The 24,515-nt window shown below is 41.9% G+C and overlaps 1 protein-coding gene across 4 annotated transcripts in view; it reads left to right on the top strand.

Annotated features, from left to right (window-relative positions):
* The window catches only part of MXD4 (MAX dimerization protein 4), a 53,079-nt gene that overhangs the window by 17,596 nt on the left and 10,968 nt on the right, over positions 1-24,515 (top strand). For all 4 annotated transcript variants that reach the window (XM_074992345.1, XM_074992346.1, XM_074992344.1 and 1 more), the window contains one exon: positions 22,981-23,095. In XM_074992345.1, the coding sequence (XP_074848446.1) occupies positions 22,981-23,095 (115 nt within the window). The remainder of the gene's footprint in view (positions 1-22,980; positions 23,096-24,515) is intronic.

The following is a 24,515-nucleotide window of genomic DNA, read 5'->3' as shown; positions in this document are numbered from 1 at the left end:
ACTCTTCGCAGTCAGCACTGGAGATAATACAAAATTACTCAAAATAGTTACGAGAAGAACAAGAAGTCTTGTGGCACCTTATAGACTAACAGATATTTTGGAGCTTAAGCTTTTGTGGGCAAAGACCTGCTTCATTGGATGTATGAGACTCATGCATCTGAGGAAGTGGGTCTTTGCCCACGAAAGCTTGTGCTCCAAAATATGTTAGTCTATAAGGTGCCACAAGACTTCTTGTTGTTCTTGAAGCTACAGACTAACACGGCTACCTCTCTGATACTTTTCAAAATAGTTACTTGCAGACTTTGCCATCTCACTGCTCACCCTCTTTTTCAGAATCCTTTAGGTACCCACACTCACTCAGTCCTTAAACTTTCAGGATAACAGTTTTATTCTGCCTGCATTCCTGCATCTGAGATTGAGCACTTCTGCCTTTGATGTACATGACCATGTGTTTATCTGCCATCTACACCCCAGAGCATTTGAAGAAAGCGGGTAGATGTGCTCAGAGGCTGCTTGGTGGATTGAGGCCCATTCAGAATCTGGATGGAGCAGGAAGTGATGGTGGTCACCTTAAAACTTGTAGTCCAGTCATATGAGCATTCCATGGCATATGGGTGACATCTCTTTTTGGCCCAATGACTATTTTATCCACAGTCTCTGGGCCAGAGGCTACATCTACACATGCACGCTACATCGAAATAGACGTCTACACGTCCTCCAGGGCTGGCAACGTCGACGTTCAACTTCGACATTGGGCAGCACCACATCGAAATAGGCACTGCGAGGGAACGTCTACACGCCAAAGTAGCACACATCGAAATAAGGGTGCCAGGCACAGCTGCAGACAGGGTCACAGGGCGGACTCAACAACAAGCTGCTCCCTTAAAGGGCCCCTCCCAGACACAGTTGCACTAAACAACACAAGATCCACAGAGCCGACGACTGGTTGCAGACCCTGTGCATGCAGCATGGATCCCCAGCTGCAGCTGCAGCAGCCAGAAGCCCTGGGCTAAGGGCTGCTGCACATGGTGACCATAGAGCTCCGCAGGGGCTGGAGAGAGAGCGTCTCTCAACCCCTCAGCTGATGGCCGCCATGGCGGACCCCACTATTTCGATGTTGTGGGATGCGGATCGTCTACACGTGCCCTACTTTGAAGTTCAACTTCGAAGTAGGGCGCTATTCCCATCCCCTCATGGGGTTAGCGACTTTGACGTCTCGCCGCCTAACGTTGATTTCAACTTCGAAATAGCGCCCAACACATGTAGCCGTGACGGGCGCTATTTTGAAGTTGGCGCTGCTACTTCGAAGTAGCGTGCACGTGTAGGCGCGGCCAGAGAGAGCTAAAGAGGCAGTGATTCTGTAGCCTACTGGTTATAGCACACAGGTGGGAGACCAGGATCTCCTGCCTGAGTCACTCATTATTTATCCACAATGGAACAGCTTCTGCAGGAGAGACTGAGGGAAGCCCATATCAGAATATCCTGCAACCCTGTGCTTAGAGCCTCCCCTGAAACGTGGGAGACTCCAGGTCAGATTCTGTCTCTGGCTGCGTCTACACTATGAGCTAAAATAGAATTTATTAAAATTGATTTATTAGCACTGGGTTTTATCCATTTGATTTTGAGCATCCTCTCCTGCCCATATGCTCCCTACAAAATAGACTTATTGCTGCCACACACAAGTAGCTTAAATCAAGTGCTACAGCAGTATATTGTGGGAACCTATCCCACAGTTCCATGAGCCCCATATCATTCTGGCTGTTTTCACGGGTGCAGCATGGGGAGAAAATGCCCCACAAGTAGACGTGAGTATCTGACAACTTCTTCCCACATTTCATTCCCCTTTTTCTCCTGCCGTGTTAAACAAACGTCCCTTTTTCCAGACAGGGGTCTGGCTTGCCTTTATAAGAAATGTGCTTTTTATAATTGGCGGGGGGAGGGGCAGTAAACCTGTCCCAAGTGACATGTTTTTGAAAATGGGATGCAAAGGCACTGGATCTTGGCAGGCTTAGAGCTGGATTTAGACCTCCTGGTAAAGAAGACCCTTAAAACAAGTGTATGTTTGCATAGACACAAGTGCTACATTGAAACTCAAATGAATCATTGATACAGTTATGGCTCAGGGCGGCTAAAAGACCCCAGACTGTAGCCAGTTTTGGACCTGCCAAAAAAAACCCCTCAGAACAAGAATATTCCTCACTGCAAGCCTTACTTCAAGAAGTGTGGTAATTGTGTAGCTGCTGCATTGCCTTCATTGAAACATGTATGGCTTGAGCAGCTACAAGACGCCAGGCTACAGCCAGCACCCAAAAATCATGACCACTGAGGGAGACTTCCTCTGGGTGGCTAAAAGACCCCAGACTACAGCCCCCACCTGAATATCGTGACTGCCAAGGGAGACTTCTTTTAGTCCCCATACTACAGCCACCACCCAAAAATCATGACCTCTGAGTGAGACTTCCCCCGGGCAGCTAAAAGATCCCAGACTACAGCCAGCACCAAAAAATTGTGACCCTCATGGTGTGCAAGCTGCTTGGCCTCTTGCACAGCATGTCCTTTTATTGGTTTGGGGTCAAGCCACGTGATACAGGCGAGGAAAAGTTCCAGACTGCATGGCACTTCTTGCGGGGGAAAGGGAGGGTAAGTGGGGGGGGAGGGTGGGACAACATGTGAAAGGCTGAAAAGAATATTCTCGTCCTATCAGACAAGCATGACCCCCATCCACGGCCTAGGTACCAAATGGTACAGGACGGCAGCGGCTGGCGCTAGGCAGTGCAGACAGAAAAAGGGCAGCTGCAGCTAGCAGGGGTAGACACAGAACCACAGACCCTACAGCCACACTTCTAGCAAACAAAAAGAAAGAAGATTTTTCAGCCTCTCATGACCTACAGCCACGGGCTTCCAGGTGCTGAATTGAAATGTTCTTCCTGTTGCCTAAATCCTCTGCACCTGAGAGCAGTGGAGATGGAAGAAGCCAGAGCAGAGAACTGTTGGGGCATTGTGGGGCACGTAAGGAGCACACCTGGAGGCTAATGAATTTAATTTAAAGACATGGCGCTTCCTTACTACCCTTCATTCGGAATTTTAAATTTGAACTGAATGCTACAACTTCAGTTACTATGATATTACGATATCGATATGTCGATTTTAGTGCTACATAAATCGAGCTAATGGAATTTACAGTGAGGACAGGTGCTTGGAAAAATCAGGCTAATTGACTTAATATGGATATTATCTCATCGTGTAGATACAGCCTCTGTGACTAGCAAAGAGAAGAACTGAACCTGAGTCTCTCACATCCTAGGCAATTGATGAGCTGATGGTTATAAGGCAGACACTCCTCGCCACCTCTGTCATTTCATGTGGAGGTGGGCACCAGACTCATTCCCATTCTGCAGGAAACATCTATGGTGTGTGAGGTGGACGTTGGCAGGTTCCTGTTTGTGGAACGTTAACCAGAGATAGGCATCTCCCTGCCATCCCTGACTTGGATTCTAGCCTCCAAAGAAGGGGCAGGGCTTCATGCTTAAGGTCTCTCTCTCTCTCTCTCTCTCTCTCCCACTCTCTCTCTCTCTGACTTTTCTACACACCTAGAAGTTCTGTGTTATAATGCCAAAGTCTTTCTGTGCTCTGAAAGTCTGTAGTCTGATTTAGTCCTGTGCAACAGAAATGTTTGTTAAATCCCTATCAGTCATATCAGTTGAAACCACAAAGGCCAGGTGTCATTCAAGACATAATTTGAAGACTATGAGCATTTCCAAAACGTAACAAAAGGTTTGGTTGAGCATGTAAATCCTTATTAGTGATTGTGTCACAAAAAACAAGAACTCAGGCTGAGCTTTCAGGGTTGATCATTAAGAAAAAAACCAGTTTTACTTGTATGCTGAGGACAGAATCTGTGATGGACAATAATGCAATGTCTTTTCCTGTTTGCAAAATGTATCCAAAGGGATCAATTTAAGTTTCAATCTTCAATTTAATGTCTCTGCAATTGTGGATTCAACTACAGCTTCAACATATTTCATGTCTTTTCTGGACAGGGAAGCTTTATTTTCAAACTTCTTTGGTAGAGGAAGATGATGGCTGGGTGGCCTTCTTCCCAAATTAAGCTCTCCACTTACTTAGCATAGTACTGTGTTTCTGTTACCACTTGTGAAATACAGTGAACTATTTTACATGTGGCATCGTTGGGACCTGGAGGTTGCTGGATATTGAGATATTCTGGGTAATAGAGAGGAATGCCTCACAATGCATACCACTAAAGAAAAACAAGATTAGATATTAAGAAACAATCAGAATGTATGCAAAGTAGTTTATTTACCAACAACAATAGTATTGTACACTGTAAACTTATAGGGCTTGTTTACACTAGCTCCCTCATAACATTTGTGAGTAAGGGAACTTTGAAGTTGTACGGGTACTTGGAAGTGCCCACAGCCACTCTGCTTTCCGGTGCTTTGAAGTTAGCAACTTCGAAGTTCGCATGGCGAGAATTAGGCTAATGAGGTGCTGCATGTGCAGCATGGCACCTCATTGCTATTTACCAATCCGGCTCATTTACATGCCCTCTTCGAAGGAGGGGTCACGTGTAGATAAGCCCATACTGTATTTGCTGTATTTATTTGTTTTTACTTTCACTATACTGTATTTGTGGAAAATGTAACAGAAATGTACTTACAGTTTATATGCTGATTATTTGACAGTTTCAGATGATAGAATGCTAGATATGAAAGAGTTTACTATAGTACCTTTTTCATTTTCATTGTCTGGGGCTGGTGCATAAAAACCTGCCTCTTGCATGAAATTCTTTTGTGGTCAATTAATCTGTAGCCTGTGTCATGTCACCCTCCCTCCCCCAGCAGCTATGATGATTTAGCTTGCTGCAAACTGGTTATCCAGTTCTGTTTCAGATGGAACTGTGCATGCCTGTCTGACAGCAGAACTGGGCTTGCTGTACTGTGAAATATCTAGTTCAGGCTCCGGAAACAGAGCAACAGAGCTGAAGATGAACATTTAACCTTAGCAGTTAATAAAAAATGCTAGTGAAAAACAAAATGTGATCTCGTTGTATAAATTGTATTAGTTTGTTAAGTGCATTGGGTGTAGGTAAAGCCACGTTTTCTTGTTGCAATACACTGTGACATTCACAAGATTGGAAGGTGTTTTTGTTTTGTTTTTTGTTGTTGTTTTGCTTAGTTTGTTTGGGTTTTGTTTTGTTTTTTAATAGATTAAACTGAACTTCATAGGTATATATTTTACAGGTGGAGACCAAGACCTGTTAGACAGCAACAGGAGGCTTCCAGGGAGTTGGTTGTTTTGTTTTCAGTGTTGATTGTTATTTTAGCCCCCTATGCTGTAGCTGTTAGCATGGCACTGTGGAAACCAAACCTTAACAGTTGTATTCTATACAGGAGTGTAACCTGGAAATATACCCTATATTCAGTGGCCAGAATTAGTAAAACTGGTTGTGTGCATGTGTCCCACTTTGTCTGCTCTGGCCTTTGAACCTTTAAAAGTTAGAAGCCATCAGAAGAAGTGAACATCCTCTAATAGAAATTAAGGGGTGAAATAATCTGAACAGTTTTAAGGTGAAGCTTGATAAGTTTTAGGATCCACATTCCAGGAGGGTGGGGCCCAAGGATTTCAGGAGACTCGATGCAGGAGGTCCCTTCCAGTCCTATGCCACAATGTAGTTGTGTGCTGCACAGGAAATCACGTATAAAGGTTTTTAGCTCTTAGGCAGAGAAAGGGGATCTAAGGCCAGGGAAACAACTGGAAGAGGCTCTTTGCATCTGCTAGGCAAAAGGCCTAAGAGGAAGGAGTGCAGGAAGCAGGAGCTGGTTAGAGGGAAACCTTGGCTGGGGATGGCTGTGAATAAAGGCTGGAAAGAGCTACTTGAGGGGAAGAGTGTGTCCTTTCCCCTGCTAATTGGTGGAAACTAGGCTATACTGAGGGGAGGGTATGTCCTTTCTCCTCCTCGCTGGCCAAAGCCTCTGGGGGATCAAGGCCCAGTCTGTTTCAGTTGTCTTTGTTTTGTGACTGTATTGAGGGTGGTCCACATTATGCTATGTGACATATCCATGGCACAATCCAGACTAATAAATAGCTGTGTCACCCGTGTCCCTTAACGCGGAGTGTACCCTTTACACTGCCATAACCTCCAGTCCAGGTGGCCCATTAACAGCCTCCATTATGTAAGCCACGCCCAGCCAGCTATGTCTGTATGCTGTGCGTGCTGCAGCTAACGAGCCACACCTTGGCTTTTACCTGACTGGGTTAGTTGTATTGCACAACACTAGTCTGCTCCCAGTCTCAGCCCACATCTACACTATGAGATAAATTCGAATTTAAGGCAGTTAGCTCGATTGTACCAATTGACTGTCTTCACTGTAAACACCATTAGCTCGATTTTGGGAGCACTAATATTGATATTGTAACATTGTTGAAACCAGCTGGGTGTAGTGTGAAGTTCAAATTTAAAAGTTTGAATGAAGGCTGGTGTGGAAGCGCCATGTCTTTGAATCAAATTCATTAGCCTCCAGAGGCTGAGTGGCTCTGCTGCACCTGACTCCCTGCTGCGCTTGGCTTTCGGCAAGCCAGGTACAGCAGCCCTGGTCAGTTTCCCAGCTCCCCCAAGCTGCGGGAACCTGGGAACCAGGCAGCAGGGTGAGTGCTGCTGGTGGTGGGAGTGCAGTAGGGCCCAGAGGGAGGATGCAGAATCTGGGGCTAAGAGAAGTGTGGAATAGGTTCCCACAATGCACTGCTGCAACAGTCAATGTTTGGCTATTCAGTGTGGCGGCACTAACTTGACTTTGTGTGGACTTTTTGGGGAGGTAAGGATAGTCAAAAGCAAATGTATAAAACCCCATGTTATACAATAGAATTTAATACAATTGAATTTATTTGATAGTGTAGATGTAGCCTTAGATTTTTTCCCCCCACAAATATTCTGTACTTCCTAGGCCTTTTCTGGATTATACAGTTTATACGAAATTGGTTATTTTACTAATAGAAATGCTATGCACACAGCTTGTTACCCCAAATGGAATTTCCTAAACATTTCATTTCAGACCCATTGGATTAGACAGAACAAACAAGTTTATTGACTACAAAGAGAGAGATTTTAATTAAGTGCAAGTTATGAGGCAGAGCAGTCGGAAATGGTTACAGGAAAAATACTGATAAACTACAACTGGTACCTAACTTAACAAACTATGTTAAAGTCACAGCACATTTTCTCATTACACGCTCTGAGCAGTCTGATCAAACTTTTTAGGTCAAGACACCTTCACCAGTTCAGTATTTACTTCCTTTTTTCCCTTCTGATGCAGGAAATAAATAGGTAGAAAGAGAAAGAGAGAGTGGGAAGGATGGCATCCTTTGAGGTTTCTGCCTCTTCTTTTTTGTAGTCCTGTCCTCCCTCTGAGAAGCATTTCCACCTGGGAGCAGGGCAACAGGCCGTTTATATGGAGGAAAACTTCATGCTCCATCTTTGCTAAGATTATGTCTGGGGGACTTCTGCACCACTGGGCACATGCAGAATTCATGTCCCTTGCAGATTTCTTTTCTTCCCTGCAGAAAAATGATGTCTGATGCAGATGTAAAATGAAGCTGCAAAAGTGGTCACGTGCCCCTCCCTATCTCTGTGGGCATGTCCTTTTGGGCACCCAGAGCAGCTGGTGGAGAGGTAAATCACTGGGAGTTTGTGTGTGGGAGGGCTGGGGATGTTCCGACCAGTGGCTGGTAGCCCGCACTGGGCTCAGCTGGTAATCCCAGCTGGGGCCTGGGGGTGGGGGTGACTGGCCTCTTTCCCTGATAGTGGGGGCCAGAGCTGGGGTGAGAGCCACCCCTGGAAACCTTCCCTGACTGCAGGAGGTTTCATTCCTGACAGCTACCTCCCACCGGTTTCTGCCCCCCATTGCTCCTTAGCAGGGCCAGTGACAGACTTTACTAAGCTAGGGCAGCAGAGGCCTGGCTCCAAGGCCCCAGAACGGGTGGGACTGAGGGCTAGCCTTCCTCAACCAGCCCTTCAGCACTGCCCGATACATGCTGACTGAGGCTCTGGCCACTTTCTAGGTAGTGCCGATGGCAACTGGGAGCCATAGGCCCTTTTCACTTGCTGGGCCCTGGGGCATCTGCTCTCTTGGCCCTCCCTTGTTGGTGATCTTGCTCCTCAGCCACAGGGGAGGGGTTACTGTTTGGGGAGCTGCTCCTTTGTCCTCCTGACACTTGCCCCCATACCCAGAACCTCAGCTCTTGTGCTGTATCAGGGCTAGGTACAGCCTCGTCACCAAGGAGGGTGGGTTTTTTCTTTTTTTTGTGGAGGAGGGACACAGGACGCAAAGTGATGGGCTGCTGGGGGAGATCTCCAATCTCCTCACTGCCATGATGGAGCTTCCATGTTTGTTTATTGGCAAAATATGCAGAATTTTAAAATAGCATGTGCAGAATTTTTAAATTTTTGGTCCAGAATTCCCACAGGAGTATCACACATACAGATTTTTTGCCTATGCCCCCTGTCCTGCCAAAGAACAGCCACTGAGCCCGTCAGCCGTGTTTACACCTGGCTGAAGTGTGAGCTTGTTTGTCTCTCAGGATCTGATTTGGCCACTTCACAGACTTCTCTGGAAAATACACTTTCAGTCAGTTTCTGTTTATTATTTCACACAACACGCTGCAGTGTGCCTTTTGCTATGTTCATACTGATTAGCAAATTATGAGTTTCTATATGACATCTCACACAGCATGCTTTGTAGAAACATTATTGCAGTAGCATATAGGGGGTGGACACAGCGGTACCTTCTGTCATAGGCTCCTAAAGCTCTATTTAGGTACTTACTTAAGTGGCCTGCCCGATTTCTGAAATGCGCTAAGCACACAGAGGGTGCCACTGAAGCCTGTGGGGGCTGTTGAAAATTAGGCAAACCACTGCTTTGAATGCCTAAAATGCACTGAGGAAGCCAACTTCAGTAATCTTTTTAAACACATTATTGTACTAAATGTAAAGGTAACATAGTATATTATAGCAGCACTCTAAAAGCAACCTAATCCTATTGGAAGTGTTTTGGTGTTGGTCTCTGACATTATGCTGTTTGGTGGCATGGTTTTAATCCATTTCTGCTGGAAAATCCGAACTCAGTGTGTTGGCTAGAAGCAAACAGTGGTGTAGTTTGTTTTTTACATTTAGCACTGAAACCAGTATTCAAACTTAGGAGCTTATGTGTGGCACTTAAAACTGACTTTCAGGTGCTTGGCTGTAGATTTAGCTGCCTAACTTTCAGTGCTCAGGTTTAAAATTTGGACTGTGAGCTAGCTCTGTCCTGCTATCACCAGGTTTTTCTCAGGATATTTCTGCAGCAAGACACTTTTTGGCCAAAACAAAACCTTTTCCCTATTTTACTACCCCAGGTGGATGGCTCCAGTATTTTACCTGATCACAGCTGTCTGGCCCAAAGAAATACCAGTTTCATGCTTGTAAACGTAAAGGGCTGCCATTATATAAAGTCATACTCTGTGGCAAGGTAAATCTAAATTCTGTGGCAATGTTCTTTTTAATCTGCAGAGCTCCAGTTTGGGAGATGGTGAATCATGTAGCATTTTGAGGGAAGTATTAAACATGTGAAGGTGTAGGGCTTTATGTCATTAAATTTGAAAATGAATAACAGAATCACTTAATTCCTTGGTACTTGTATATACTGCTATTATGTTAGTTTTATTTTATTCTTTCCTCCTAAATTTTCAGTTTTCTTTGTCCTGGGGACTGTGATATTGACACCTAATTACCTTGCAGAAGCTGAAGGTTTTGATAGATGTGATTTAGGTGGCATAGGAGAGGCTTGGAACATCGATATGCTCACATCACTGAGGAGGATTTTTAGCTTCCATGTTCTTCCTCAGTCGTTGCTTGGCACAGAGATCCTCAAAATGTTCATTCCAAGGGAATATCACAACTGCCCTGTTCTTCAACTAGAATTAGAAATATTAAAGCCTTCCACAGCTCTAAACACAGGCAGAAAGCTAGAGCTGTTCTAGGCTTCACTCTGTTTGTACACACTCAGGTTACTGCCATTGCACAGGCATATATATCCCATCTGCTCAAACCTGTGACAGCTAACATGCATGGTGCTGAGAGGGGATTATTATGAGGAGGATGGTCTCAGCCGACAGAGAAGCTCATCTGGGTGTAAGCAGAAATGTCATGGAATAAAACTTCTGTTTTTGACATTTACAGGCTCTTACCCTATATATGATTCGTTTCTATTAACTAAAATGTTAGTTATATAAACTGAGTCAGAAGGCTTGCTCTTCATGCGTGGGTGCCTACCAGCAGGCACCTGATTAAAAGTTGCCTGATTTTCTGAGATGCTGGGCGCACAGAACTAGCACAAAAGCCTGAGAGAGTTGAAGGCACTTGTCACCTAACTACAGAATTAAATGCCTACCTTTGGGTGCCCAGCTTTGGAAACAATGCTCTCAGTTACCTCAGCAGCCGCAGCTGTCTCCTGGCCTCGATTCCCAGCGCAATTCCTGTTTGTTGGTATATGGATGGCCTTCAGAAGTAAATGCTTGGCATCTAAATTTTAATTTGCAGTAGGATATAAGGATATTGTTCCTTGTCATGACAACAGCAAAACATACTTGCATCTATCCTATTTATCTATCTATTTTCCATATAATTGTGGGTATGAAAAGGGAGTAAATGTGGGGCTATATTGCCTTTGCCCACTGATTACTGTTTCTTCTTGGAAGTGAGGGCAGGGTGTGCGCCTCTCTCAGCGTAGTGTTTTGTCATAAAGCAAAGAGGATATTGTTTTCAGCATTTATGGATATTGTCCCTAATTAATCTCCATATCTAACTGGACCTGCCTAGCCATCAGTACCACCCACTAAGAGAAATTGAGTGCTACAAAAATGCCTTTTCTTTTTTCTGAAAAAAAAAAATCAAGAGACTATCATGCTTAGGTTAAAACACTTGCTGACAGCCGTGTACTGTGCATTGTGGAGTCCGTGTTGCAGCACAGATTTATAGTTGCCTTTTTTCTAGATCCTTTCCTCTTGGCAACAGTCCAGAGACACAATGTCCTTGCTTAGCGTTTTGATGTGGGGAAACACTGATAATTACACCAGGTTTCAGCTATGAGCTGGTTTGTAAGCAGCAACTTGCTCCAGGATGTGTGTTGTCAGTCGATAAATATACAGCTTGTGTGTGTTGAGCCACGGTGTGTTTTGTGCCTGATTATGCACAGTACATGTGCGTTCATGTTGATTGAATCGACACCCTGGGGGGAGTATTGTTTAAAATAATAAAGTTAATTTCTAGAAGAATGGAGATGTCATTCTTTTCTCGGTTACGTTGGTATAAAGCTGTTGTAAGCACACTGAATTTGGTGGAGTTGTTCTGTATGTACAATGGTATAGCTTAGGGCAGAATCAGGCACTGGAGTTTTGACATATGTCCAGGATGTATGTCTATATGTAGTTATGGAATTAAACCTACAGTGTAGCAGCATCCGAATACTCTCTGCAGTGGAACTGTCATTGCCCTCAGGGGTTTGCTGGGCTGGGCCCTCAGTTTCTTGGAGGATGGAGAGAGACTGTTCTCAATGCTGACAGATGGCAGAACAAGGAGCAATGGTCTGAAATCACAGAGGGAGAGGTGTAGGTTGGATATTAGGAAACACTATTTCGCCAGGAGGCTGGTGAAGCACTGGAATGAATGCCTTAATAAGAGAGGTGGTGGAATCTCCATCCCTAGAGGTTTCTAAGTCCTAGTTTAACACAGTCATGACTGGGATGATTTAGGTGGGGTTGATCCTGCTTTAGGCAGGGGCTGGATTGGATGACCTCCTGAGGTCCCTTCCAGCCCTAGTATTCTATGATTCTATTATTCCTGAGGCACCAGACTGTCTTATAGAGGTTTGGGATTTTCTCTTTTGTCAATTTAGCAAATAAAACCGAAATGAAAACATAGATCTCTGGAGCTGTGTTACATGGGGGAAAAGTTCCAGCATGTTAGCATGCAGCATGAGTGAGCAGAAGACCTATGAATGTGGGAATGAGCCTTTAAAACATAAAAAACAACTCTGAAGAAACGAACTCCTTAACAGACTTCTTTTTGTAAATACCATTCGCAGTTGCTGCTGCAGAAGGTTATAAAACGGAAGCTACAACTATTTGGGCATATTTGCGGAATGAACGACGAATGAAAAATCAAGACCCTGGTATTCGGCATAATGGACGGTTTGAATAGGAGAGGGAGATCCCCCAGAGAGTGGATAGATGATACAGTAGATTGGTATGAAGCTAGTCTACAGAAACTAAGCCACTCGACTGGGAAAGGTGGAAGGATATAGTGAGAGAAGCATCAGACACCAATGGGTGCTGAGCCCACGGTTATTAATAATGATAATGATGATTTCCAGTTGTGTGTATGCTAATGTATATTTGTGTGTGTATTTTTGAGAATTTGCGTGGTACGCTGAGAAGCACTGTTGTTCATCTCCCTGAATTACATAGGTGCCATGGGTTATATACATACCATTGGATTTTTTAGTGTAGTGAAGAGGAGGAAATAATCTCAACAAATTCTATATAAATGCACCTTTTTTATTCATCTGTATTTTTTTTCATTGTACTAGATGTCACTAGAGTTATTGTTCGAAATATTCCTTATACTTAAAAAGAGGCACATACGAGAGTTAGACTATTTCTGCATCGTCATAGCAAACAGTAGGGCAGTAGGAAGGACTAAAAGGGATAAAATAGGGACTATCTTAAACAGAATTTCCTTTTTGTGCAGGTGACACATTTAATACACATTTGGAACATTCAAAATTAATGAAAGTTACTTGAAACAGCAAAAGAATGGTGCTTTGTTTTTAGCTGTCAGATAAATGGATACATAACACTTCACTCTTTCATGCAAAAAAAGGCAGAAAGGGTGAAAACTTAGTGGAAAAAATCCACAGTTTCCCTACTGTCCCATCTCCATTCATGAATCTTTAGTAAGGGTAGGAATGTAGGCCTTGCTCCAGGCTCCGGAGTTAAGATTAGTACAACCAGCAACTGAACCAGTGTTATCAGACTGTGCAGATTCCCAACCAGGCATATGTGCAGCTAAATATATAAAAACAGATTTATTCAGACAAAACTGAGGTGCTCTTTACAGCTGTCCAGATGCACATAATCATTATCACATAATGGTACTGCATACTAGTGTTAATAGGGTAAAGTTAAAAGCACTGAGAATGAGGAACAAAGCCACTTGTGTGCCTTCCATACACTAGGTTGCTCTGAAAGTCATTGCAGTCCTCAGAGCTTGCCTCTAACTTTATGGCAGTATTCTAGTCAGTTCCATTTGTGCCTGAGATGCCTCAATTAAAGGGGAGAGGAGTAAGCAGCCCATGAGCCAGACAAGATTCTCTAGGTTATTTCCTGTCAGGCTGCCCAGCCACATTATTTACCAGACCTTATTTACCTGGCATGCCTGCTTGAAGCTCTTGTTGGCTGTGGTTTGCCACACTTAGCCAATGGAAACCAATGGTTTTCAAACGGTTGGTGGGGACCCCAAAGTGGGTCACACCCTCATTTTAATGGGGTTGCCAAGGCTGGCTTTAGATTTTCTGGGGCTTGGGGCTGAAACCAAAGCCCCAGGCCTCCAGCCCTGGGTTGCAGGGCTTAGGTTACAGGCTCCCCACCTGGAGCTGAAGCCCTTGGGTTCTGGCTTTGCCTCTCTCCATCCTCCAGCTCAGGGAATTGGGGTTTGGGCTTTGGCTCTGCTGCCCACAGCAGCAGGGCTTTGGTGGGCTCAGGCTTCATGCAGTAGTTCTTGCTGTCAGAATGGGGTAATGGTGCAATGTAGTTTGAGAATCCTTGGTTTGTGCCCCTAGATGTCATCTACTATCCCACTCTGAACCCATACAGCAAATCATCAAACAGCTAACACCCATATTAATCAGCAGGAACCCCATCCTGAAAGAAATCTTTCCTGAATCCCCTCTTTGGCCTCAAATAACCCTGTAGGCTCTCCAAGCTTATAATCAGAAGCAAGCTCTCTACAGACAAGGACATACCAACTCAAAGTGGCACCAGTTCATGCCAGAACCTGAAGACATATGTCCACTCTACAATGATCAACACCTGCACAATATACTTTTTGAGAATCACAGGTCCTAGACATGCTTATCACATGTAGTGTACCTCATCCTGTGCACTAAATGCCCCAACACCAATTCTTTGGGTGAAACCACACAGTCACTTCACTTTCAGATGAACTCGCACAGGAAAATGATGTACAGATAAAACCACCACATCACCTGTGAGGTAAACATTTTTCACAAAGTAGCAGTCACTCTGTGTCTGACGCCTCAAAGAAACTGGCACAACACTTTCAAATATATGCTTGGGAGCTTAGAGTCATAACTTTGCTAGGCACTAAAAATTATGGTCAATAAAAACACTGGATTTATAGCTTGTTTCAGTAATCTGTAAACATACTAATCCCCTCTTTTCTCCTGTTATTACAGGGGTTATAATGAGTCACTTCATCTTGAATGGTCCTTTAGCACATATTCTAATTACTTACACTAAGCCATCTGCTCCTTCTTACATTTAGTTGTGATACTCTATCTTTCCCTGGCCTGAAAAAGAGCTCTCCGTAAGCTCAAAAGCTTGTCTCTCTCACCAACAGTAGTTGGGTCAATAAAAGGTACTACTTCACCTATCTGGTTTTGCTCTGGTGCCTCTCTTCTGGTATATGCATCCCTGTGATGTCCATGTGCTACGGAATTCCCTGGGGTTGTTCTGCTCCTTTTATCATATTGCTCCAATGCTTTTTCTTCTGGTTTGCTGCTGTGTCAGCACTTCACCGTTATTTAGGAAACATGCTGCAGTGACTAATCCTTTTTTTTGTCTCTAAGGGGGGAGCGATCAGTGCTACGCATCCATGAACTAATCGTGAAGAAAGTGCCTTAGAGCCGTTCCACCAGGCACCCTGAAATGACTCAAGTGCCTGCCTTGCACGATGCAGTCTGTATTCACCTGTCCGCAGCTTGCTTCATGCCCAGCTGTCTGGATGCAGGTGCCAGCTTCCAGAGCTGGCCAAGACTTTATACATTTGTGGTATTACAGATATTTCCCCGTATTTGTGTTTGCTAAAATATGTAGGAATAATTTCTGTGTCACACAAATATTCTTTTGGTGTCACACAAATATGCTTTTATAGCATGGACAAGCCTCAAACTTCATAAAGAAAAAGGTCCAAGTCAACATTTTGAACCTGCGCCCAGGATAGATAGTATTTAATGTGGTTCCATTCTGGAAGAGCTGTAGTATGCGCTGAATCCTAAGGAAAGTAAATTTGTATACAGTGATCTAATCTAGAAGTCACCATTCTGAAGAAAGGATAAATACAGAAGAGATTGAATCTAACTGGTAGCTTGTCTTTTCTTTGTCTTCAGTGCAAGGCTTTTATAGTACAGGTCTAGATTCCCAAGTCATCAATGTTATTGTTCTGCTTAACAGGATAATGTACATGGTTGTTTCTTGTTTATTTCAGGGTCATTCTTCAGAGCTTGAAAAAATATCAGTTGCCTACTTTTTAGAAAACAAAGCCTATTAAAGCTAATACAAGTTAATTTCAGCAGTGTGGTCCCTTGTAAGAACTTAGAGAAGTGATAATGTTCTATGCTATTCCCTCCTACAGTTTCCATTTTTGAGTCATCTTCCTACATGGTTGGCTCCAGTGACCATCTCTACTTTTGCTCAAAGTTCGCTTGAGCAAAACTGCAGTGAAACTCACATAACTAATTTCAGGATTGGTCAGCAGTAAACACTGCAGCAGTCTGAAAACTCAGGAACTCTGCAGTTTCTGTTCACACTAGAAAGCTATCTTTGCAACCACAAGGAATAGAGAACTTAGGAAACTATCCCCCAAAACTTAAACTTCTGCAGAAGTTGGTGATGTAAGTCCCACTCCCCTCCAATCAAATGCATACACTCTCAACAGGAAAAGCTTTCTGCTCACCAAATGAACAAGTAGATATTTCGAGGCCTGGTCATTTTGTTAAAGCTGTTGTAAAAGTTTTGTTTCTGTCATGTAACAATACTGTCTTGATAGACCCTGTTTAGACGTTTGTCCTGCTAATGGTAGATAAATTAGTTACCAGTCAGTTAATGGTTTATTGATGAGACTGTGTTTTTAAGAACAATCAAAAAACAGGTTATGTTCTGTGCGATCAATAGCTGGTGTTCAAAAACTCACAGCTAGTTCTCATTCTCTGAAGTAGTGTCGTCAGTGCTTTGTGTTTTGCATGGGTTTCTGGCTTCAGAATTCACCATTGAATGCACTCCTTTCTGCAGAATTGTACTCCAGGCTAAAAGCTTTTAAGAAAAAACAAAGGTCCAATTGGCTGATTGTGAAGAGAAGCTTGAAACTGCAACCCAGACATTAACAGATAGAGGGTTGGGTTTGATAGTCTGCAGAAAGTCTAAAACATTAGTTCCTGAGGTATGAGCAGCTCCACTTATTTAATCGGGGGTGTATACACTGACATGGTAAGACTTTTGTAGCTGATCATTTTAGAAGATATATCTAGTCAATGTGCTTATGTCTCAAAGCCATGCTACTTTCTATACCCTTTCAATACAAAAGCCCCAAATCATCTTTGTGCACCTACTTCTTTTCAGGCAGCTTCAACCATGCAGATGCATGTACAGTGCTTATATCTTCTATAACAGCAACGAAGGGTCCTGTGGCACCTTATAGACTAACAGAAAAGTTTTGAGCATGAGCTGTGCTCACGAAAGCTCATGCTCAAAACTTTTCTGTTAGTCTATAAGGTACCACAGGACCCTTCGTTGCTGTTACAGATCCAGACTAACACGGCTACCCTCTGATATCTTCTGTAGTACACTGAAAATAGAGAACACTGTTGAATTTCCAATGTTTAGTTCTAAGTCACCAGACTATGAGGAACTATTTCACACATCCCATAGCTATTCGAATTTTCAAGTGCAGCACATTGGGTACCTTGCCATGGTACAATGCCTTAGGACTATGAATTTTTCTTTCCTGTTCATTAGAGCAAAATTGCTCTGTAGCTGAAACATATTGTGAAATTTGAGTTAGTCTTCAGGTTCACACTAAAGTATTTGTTGGAAGTATTTATTGGGAGGGCAAAACAAAAATAGGATCTTTCTGACTGGGGCCCATTCTCATTGTGGCTGGGTAAATACAGAAAAAGCAGAACATTATGCTTCAAAATGCACAGTTGGTACTGTCTTACATTGAAGTTAACCTACTTTTAAATTGTATGTAGGCCATAAATGAGTTGGTTTCTTTAGAACCATTTCTTATTAGCATTGATTTATGTTTTCCTTTTACTTGCAGAAGACTTTAAACAAAGATAATTTTATATTTTGATAAGCACAGAATAATTTTAATTAGCCTTTAAAATATTATTGGAGCCATTAATAAGATATATTTAATACCTCTCTTTCAGGAAAACTAATACAGAATTTAATAGGTGTTAAGGCCCTTATTCATCAATGCCCTTGAGCATATGCTCATCTTTAGAAAACAGAGATGCACTAGTAAGACAATTTACAGCAAAACTGTTAGCACAGTACCTACATATTGCTATACAGAATAACTGTAATCATTAAAAAGATGTTAATTGCAAGAGCAGACACAGTGGTTCAAAGAAGACAGTGCCTGATTGACCCTGCAACATATAAAACTCCCTCTGATTTAGTACATTAGGAGTGACCCATAAGTCATTTCAGGGCAAACATTCCATGAATGATTTTTGAAGGTGACCTCCATTTAAAAAAATTATAGGAAGTTACATTTAACAAAAATCAAACCTACTACAGGTTGAACCTCTCTTATCTGGCACCCTCAGGACCTGACCGGTGCGGGATGAGAGAATTTGGCAGGCTGTGGGAGGTCGATATTGTTTAGCAGATTACCAACCCTTTCAGTGCTTACTGGGCTCTTAGAAGACATTTTTAGGGATAAATTATAGCTAAATAACAGTACAGGACACTGAGAGCCAGGACTGTTGACTGTAAACAAACTTTATGGGTTCACTGGAAACTTGGCCAAATCTCTGCTGGCAGAGGGTGCTGCTGGCAGTAAACAGGCCATGTAGAAGTGCCTCTGCCAGCAAAAGCCCCCCTGTCGCTAGCCCCTTATGCTGCCTTCTGCCAGCAGTTAGCTCTTGCGTGGCTATGCTAATGAGCCATGGTAATATGCTAATGAGCAGCCATTTGCAATGGCAGGACTACTCATTATCATGAAGCTTCCGGCAGGACGTCTCCATGCAAACTCAGACAATGTGTTCTATTACAGTTCTATAAGTTTGCGTGAACCTTGTTCACATGACGATATGTAGTATGTTCGTCTGTCATTTGTACACATTGTGTGTACTCAAACTTCTGTGTGAAACATTATTGCTGAATTACAGGAAAAGCCATGCATGATATGGCCTTGTACAATTCTTCAACTGATCTTGCTTGACTAATATATTGGAAAGGTAAATTGTTCATAACGGCTATGTCTACACTAGCCAAAAACTTTGAAATGGCCATGCAAATGGCCATTTCAAAGTTCACTAATGAAGCACTGAAACACATATACAAATACATCTGCTCATAGGAATAAGGGGACTTCGAAGTAGGTGGGGTCCTTTCGAAAAGGAGCCCCATCTGGACGAGCCGCGCGGTGGCGAGCCACGTCAATTTCGAAGTGCCGTGGCCGCCCACATGCTAATGAGGCACTGAATATGTATTTCAGGGCTTCATTAGTAAACTTCGAAATGGCCATTTGCATGGCCATTTCGAAGCTTTTGGCTAGTGTAGACACAGCCAACGATACTGAAAACCCTTGTACATTTGTCCTTTTCAGAGTTGAAGTGATGGCTATGAAACACAGGCTGCGTCTCCATGTGCCGCTTCTTCTGGAAGTGGCATGCTAATGAGCTAACCGGAAGATGCTAATGAGGCATGGATGCACATTTTCCATGCCTCATTAGCATATCGGCATGTGGTTTGGAGTCCGGAGGAAGCTCTTTTGGACTCTGAAGTACATGTGGAGATGCACGGCACACGGCGATCTTTCAGAAGGAAACCCTCCTTCCGGAAGGCCTTTCTTCCCTAAAATTTTGCGGAGTTTCCTTCTGGAAGATCCCCACACACCACATGTCTCCACTTGTGCTTCAGACTCCAGAAGAACTTCCTCCGGATTCTAAACATGTGCGTATTTGCTAATGAGGGACAGAAAATTTTGCATCCACACCTCATTAGCATCTTCCGGTTAGCTCATTAGCATGCCACTTCTGGAAGAAGCAGCACATGGAGACACAGCCAGAAGGTTTACCTTTTGTTTTAGGCACGCATCTACGTACATTTGTCAGAACAATTTAACCGTTGAAGTATCAGGAATATGACATATACGTATCAAATACATTAGAAATCAGTTTAAGGAGATCCCAAGCCAAGCATGGAGTTGGTTTCCAGTTAATTGAAATATCATTTATGTAGAGCTGCTAAAACACCATGCTAACTTTTTGAAACACTTACCAATACTATTAAAAATGAAGATTTTTTTAAGTGTAATATACTTATCACTGTTAAGGTCATTTATCCTTTTTTGTATTTTTCTTACTGTGATCAGTGAAAACAGTCTAATCGGTTTCTATCAATTTTTCTTTCTGGCTCCTATGCACAAATGTGGCAGTCTCTTGAGACACATGTCATGCAAAAGAATAGATATTTTACAAATAAATGAAACTATTTCCACAGGAATTTGTGTGTTTAATTTCTATTTGTTTTAAAGCTCCCTATGCTGAAGAGTTATAAAATCTTATTGTGTTACTAAAGTCAGCAAACATTTCTCTGACATTTAGTAAGAGCAAGTACACTTAGTAAGAATTTCTACATAATTTAACTGCTCAATCGATTGTTATAGTTGATTTAACTTTTTACTGCACTGCTTTGTGTTCTGTTCTTAGCTACTTCATAGCTGTGTCTTCCTTCATCTACACTCTACTGATGTACGTGTAAAAATCCTTCTGGTGCATACAAAGTCTGCTGCACACACAGTTGAACATGTGCAAATTTAGGACATTTCCTTTTGAAAAGTATACGTTAGTTTAACCCAAGAAGCAAACTGTTAATTAAAAAAAACAAAACAAAACAAAATACCCAGATATCTTTTAAAACAGAGATGGGGAATCTCCAGTATGCCAGAAAGATGTAGCTCACCAGGGTTAGCCCCTGTCAGGTTGCCAGAGGCTAACCCTGGCAAACCACATCTGGGCCGTAAGCCAGAAGAAGGATCCTTACCCCTGCTCTAGATGTTACAGGTGTATACATAAAAAGTCTCCCAGGTTGAAAGTTTCTGCATTTGTAGAAGTAGACCTTAACAATGGAATTTAAGATTTCAGATCTTTTTAAAAATCAGGATCTGAGCCCTGGTTCAGCAAGTTCCTTAAATATCCCTGTGTAGTGGGCTAGTTGTGTTTAGACTTTGTTGTGCGCTTGAACAGGTTGTTGAACTGGGGCCCTCTTCATGGGATCTTTTCCCATTTTTAAAGTTTAGATTATGAATTTAAAGCCTTGAATTTCAACACAGGACCCCATGCACAGACTAGAAATCTTGTGATGATCTTTTGCCAAAGATCTCATATTTTACAGGGGTGTTTCCCTTTCCTGATTGGCTGAAAGAGGAAAAATCTTATTAGCTCTTTTTACAATTATACCATTTTAATTCACACCTGGGCTGCGTCTACATGAGCAAGTTTTTTTGGAAAATCAGGCCATTTTTTCGCAAGAACATGCAAAGCGTCCACACACAAAATGTGCTCTTTTGAGCTGAAGTGGAAAGAATGCGGCTCTTCTTCCGGAGGCCATCTTCTGCTCCTGGATCAGGAAAAGCACCTCCTTTCATAGAATCATAGAGTAGAATCATAGAATACTAGGACTGGAAGGGACCTTGATAGGCCATCGAGTCCAGCCCCCTGCCCTCATGGCAGGACCAAGTGCTGTCTAAACCATCCCTGATAGACACCTATCTAACCTTTTCTTAAATATCTCCAGTGATGGAGAGTCCACAGCCTCCCTTGGCAATTTATTCCACTGTTTGACCACCTTGACAGTTAGGAACTTTTTCCTAATGTCCAACCTAAACCTCCCTTGCTGTAGTTTGTCTGTTGCCTCTTGTTCTATTCTCAGAGGCCAAGAAGAACAAGTTTCTAAAGCTTCTTTCAATAAAAAAGCATGTGTAGATGCTTTGTGGGCCCTTTTTTCAAAAGAGCAGTCCTCATGGCACCGGATTTTTCGATCCCTGGCCTGTTCTTTTGAAAAAGCAGGGACTTTGTGGATATTCTGCATCGAAAGAGTGGATCAGTCTTTCGATCCACTTTTTTGTGTGTGGACGGGTTCTTTCAGAAGAAGTATTTTCGGAAGAGATCTTCTGGAAGAACTTATTTCGACAGATCACTGTAGTGTAGACAGAGCCTTATTATATTGATTATTGATGTATTAATCTTGATGCAGTCACTAAAGGTAATTAGCAAGTGTGATATACTCAGATGTGCAGTTCTGTAGCCATATATTTTGCACTTATCTGTATTTTAATAGTTCATCTATCATAAAAAGTTAACTGTTTTTCTACGTTTTCCTTCTGTCTTTGTTTGTGCAAACTTCATGGCCTTTTATGTATTATTAAATTGCTGTAGACTCTGTAAAATTCAAAATAAAAAAAATGAAAAAGTGTAACAATTTTTGTTCAGAAGCAAATAATTACCAAACGGAGGTTGATGTAGTTCCCCATGCAGCAGAATTGAAAAGAAAAGTTATATCTCTGCAGAAAATGATTATGGATGGCATATTTCTCATTTTCTTTATAATTATTTATTATTACTGCTTTTGTGGTCTTTGGTAGCTTCAGGATAATCAGTTTATTAAGACTTTAATCTCTGATGTTAAAAATGTCCGTTCATGCTAATACATATGAAGAATGTTAATTCTAATTTCCACTGAGATATTACTGACAGAAAGGGTCTGAAATTACAAACATTGTCTTAAATAATCACTTACATACCCACTTCATTGTAAAAACATATAGGAACTTCATATTGCTTTTCTTGTTCAACTGTATGTACAAAATAGTAGGAAGGATTTAAAAATGCAGCAATATATTGTTGAAATGTTTTGTTTTATCATTTGCTCTGTTCTCGGGTTCTAAAGTAAAAATATTTCACAGATTACTCTGTGTATCTACTGCCAGCCAGTTGGTGAAAGAAAACACAGATTCTTTAAAAACGTATACAGTATACCAGCTTTTAGATGTTTACCATCTTTTTTTTTAACTGCAGGAGGCAGATTGTTGTGGCTAGAAGTGTTACTCATAAAGAAATATTGTGATAAACATAACAGAATATGCTACATTTATAAATTCTAATTTTCCCTTTTTTTACTGTAAACATCAGCGTTCTTGATCTATGGTGAAAGATAGAACATATTCTTTTTGAGGAGGCATTTCCCCAGTAAATAGGGCACAAGAATGGGAGTCAGAAGACACAGTGCTCAATCCATTTCCAATTTAAGTTAATTGAAAAACTCGCTGTGACGTGAATAGCAGTTGGATTGAATTAATTTTTTTCTTTCTGGTACTGCCACCGATTCCCTTTTTTGACTTTGGCCAAGTTAATCCATGTCTATTTTTGTTTCTCCCTCTCTAAAATAGAGAAAATGGTTCATACTCATCTTTACAAACTGCTTTGAGATCTAGATATGAAAAGCACTACAGAAGTGCCAGCTATTGTTATTTTAAGTGACCTGAAGCATTGACAAAGGGAGAAAAAAAACATGACTGTTGAATCAACTTCTATAGAGAAAAGCAGATGGTGCTTCTATACAGCATGTGCAATTACACAGCAATGTCTCTAGAACATTCTTCATTTTTAATAATTTCAGACGCGCTAAACTTCGGCTATATTTGGAGCAACTAAAACAGCTTGTACCTCTTGGGCCAGATAGCACCAGACACACCACTCTAAGTCTGCTGAAAAGAGCCAAGATGCATATCAAGGTAAAACCAAAATATTAATCCATACTTTGTTTTTTTCTTACAGTAGAACCTTTAGTAATATGTATTAGTTGAAGAGGAACGTTTTGTTACAGTAAATCCATATGTAGTATTTCTCATTTTTCCTGTGTCCAGGTCTTTATTAAATACAAATGCTTCAATCTCTGCATCAAGTATTGTTTCATCAGAAGTAACACTTTAAATGTGACTTTGTAGTCGCAAACATATAAAATGCTTATTTCCGCTCAGTCTCAACTGATTTACATGTTAATGTAACCATAATGTATATATCAATAATGGCTATTCCTGATTTGTTGAAAAGCTGGGGCAGACCAATATGCTGCCAAACTGCTGTTAATACAAAAGACAACCCTATTCAGGGTTGAAATAATTGATGGAGTGGAAAAAGGATGACTGTTAGTAACACTATGTGTCCTATACCTTGATGACTAGATCTTCTGGGCTGCATATACAGTAGCAAGTTTTTTCAGAAACTCCGTGTCTCTTTTTTTTTTTTAAAAAAACAAAACAATGCAGGATCTGCACACAAAATGAACTCTTTTGATCTGGAATTGAAAGAACGTGGCCCTTTTTCCAGCTGCCCTCTTCCTCTCCCAAATGAGGAAGAGTGCCTTTTTCTGAAAGATTCTTTTGAAAAAAAAAAGTGCATGTGTAGATGCACCACAGCACTGTATTAATTATGCAGCTAACAGGTGGAATATACAGTCCTGGTCAAATACCATAGGTGAAGTTAAGCAAAGCCATCCTTGCTAGTAATAAATATATTAGGGAGCCCCTCAGCTGGTGTAAATCATTATAGCTCCATTTTCTTCAGTAAGATTACACCAAGTTATTCCAGCAGAGAATCAAGCCTCTCATAGTTTAGATTAAACTAAATGAAAGGCCATGAATGCTCTTTTTTGTTCTGGTTTGGTGGTGGTACTACCTATATTGGGTGTTTGTACTAGACAATGCAGAACTGTGATTTGCTCTGAAAAGTGACATATTTATGTGATAGACCATGGAAAAAACATTCATATGTCCTCAAAGCTAGAAATAAATTCCCATTGCTTGCTTTGTGCCTTGATCATTATGAACATGAGATTAATCCCCAGTTTTGGGAGAATGACTAGATTTTCTTTTTAAAGAGTCAGCCTAATAATTTTCCTCTTGAATTGCCCCTGAATTGCTTCTCTCTATCAGGTGTAGAAGCTTTTCAGATTGTCAGCACTATTTTTCTAAAGACTGGCTGGGCCTGTTATTGTAGCTGCAGTGACTGATGACGAGTGCTCTGTCTTCCTTCAGTGTCACTAAAATGTCAGTCACTCTAGTTGATTTTGAACATTTCATTACCTTCCCCCAACAGACTGATATTCGCACTGAAGTATTGGACAAATTTTTCAGTCTGCTAGAGAAAAGGATA

This window comes from Carettochelys insculpta, chromosome 4 (assembly GCF_033958435.1).
Source record: "Carettochelys insculpta isolate YL-2023 chromosome 4, ASM3395843v1, whole genome shotgun sequence".
In the NCBI taxonomy this organism is placed as follows: Eukaryota; Metazoa; Chordata; order Testudines; family Carettochelyidae; genus Carettochelys; species Carettochelys insculpta.
The sequence above is the reverse complement of the archived record's forward strand: the minus strand, read 5'-3'. Positions and strand labels throughout refer to the sequence as shown.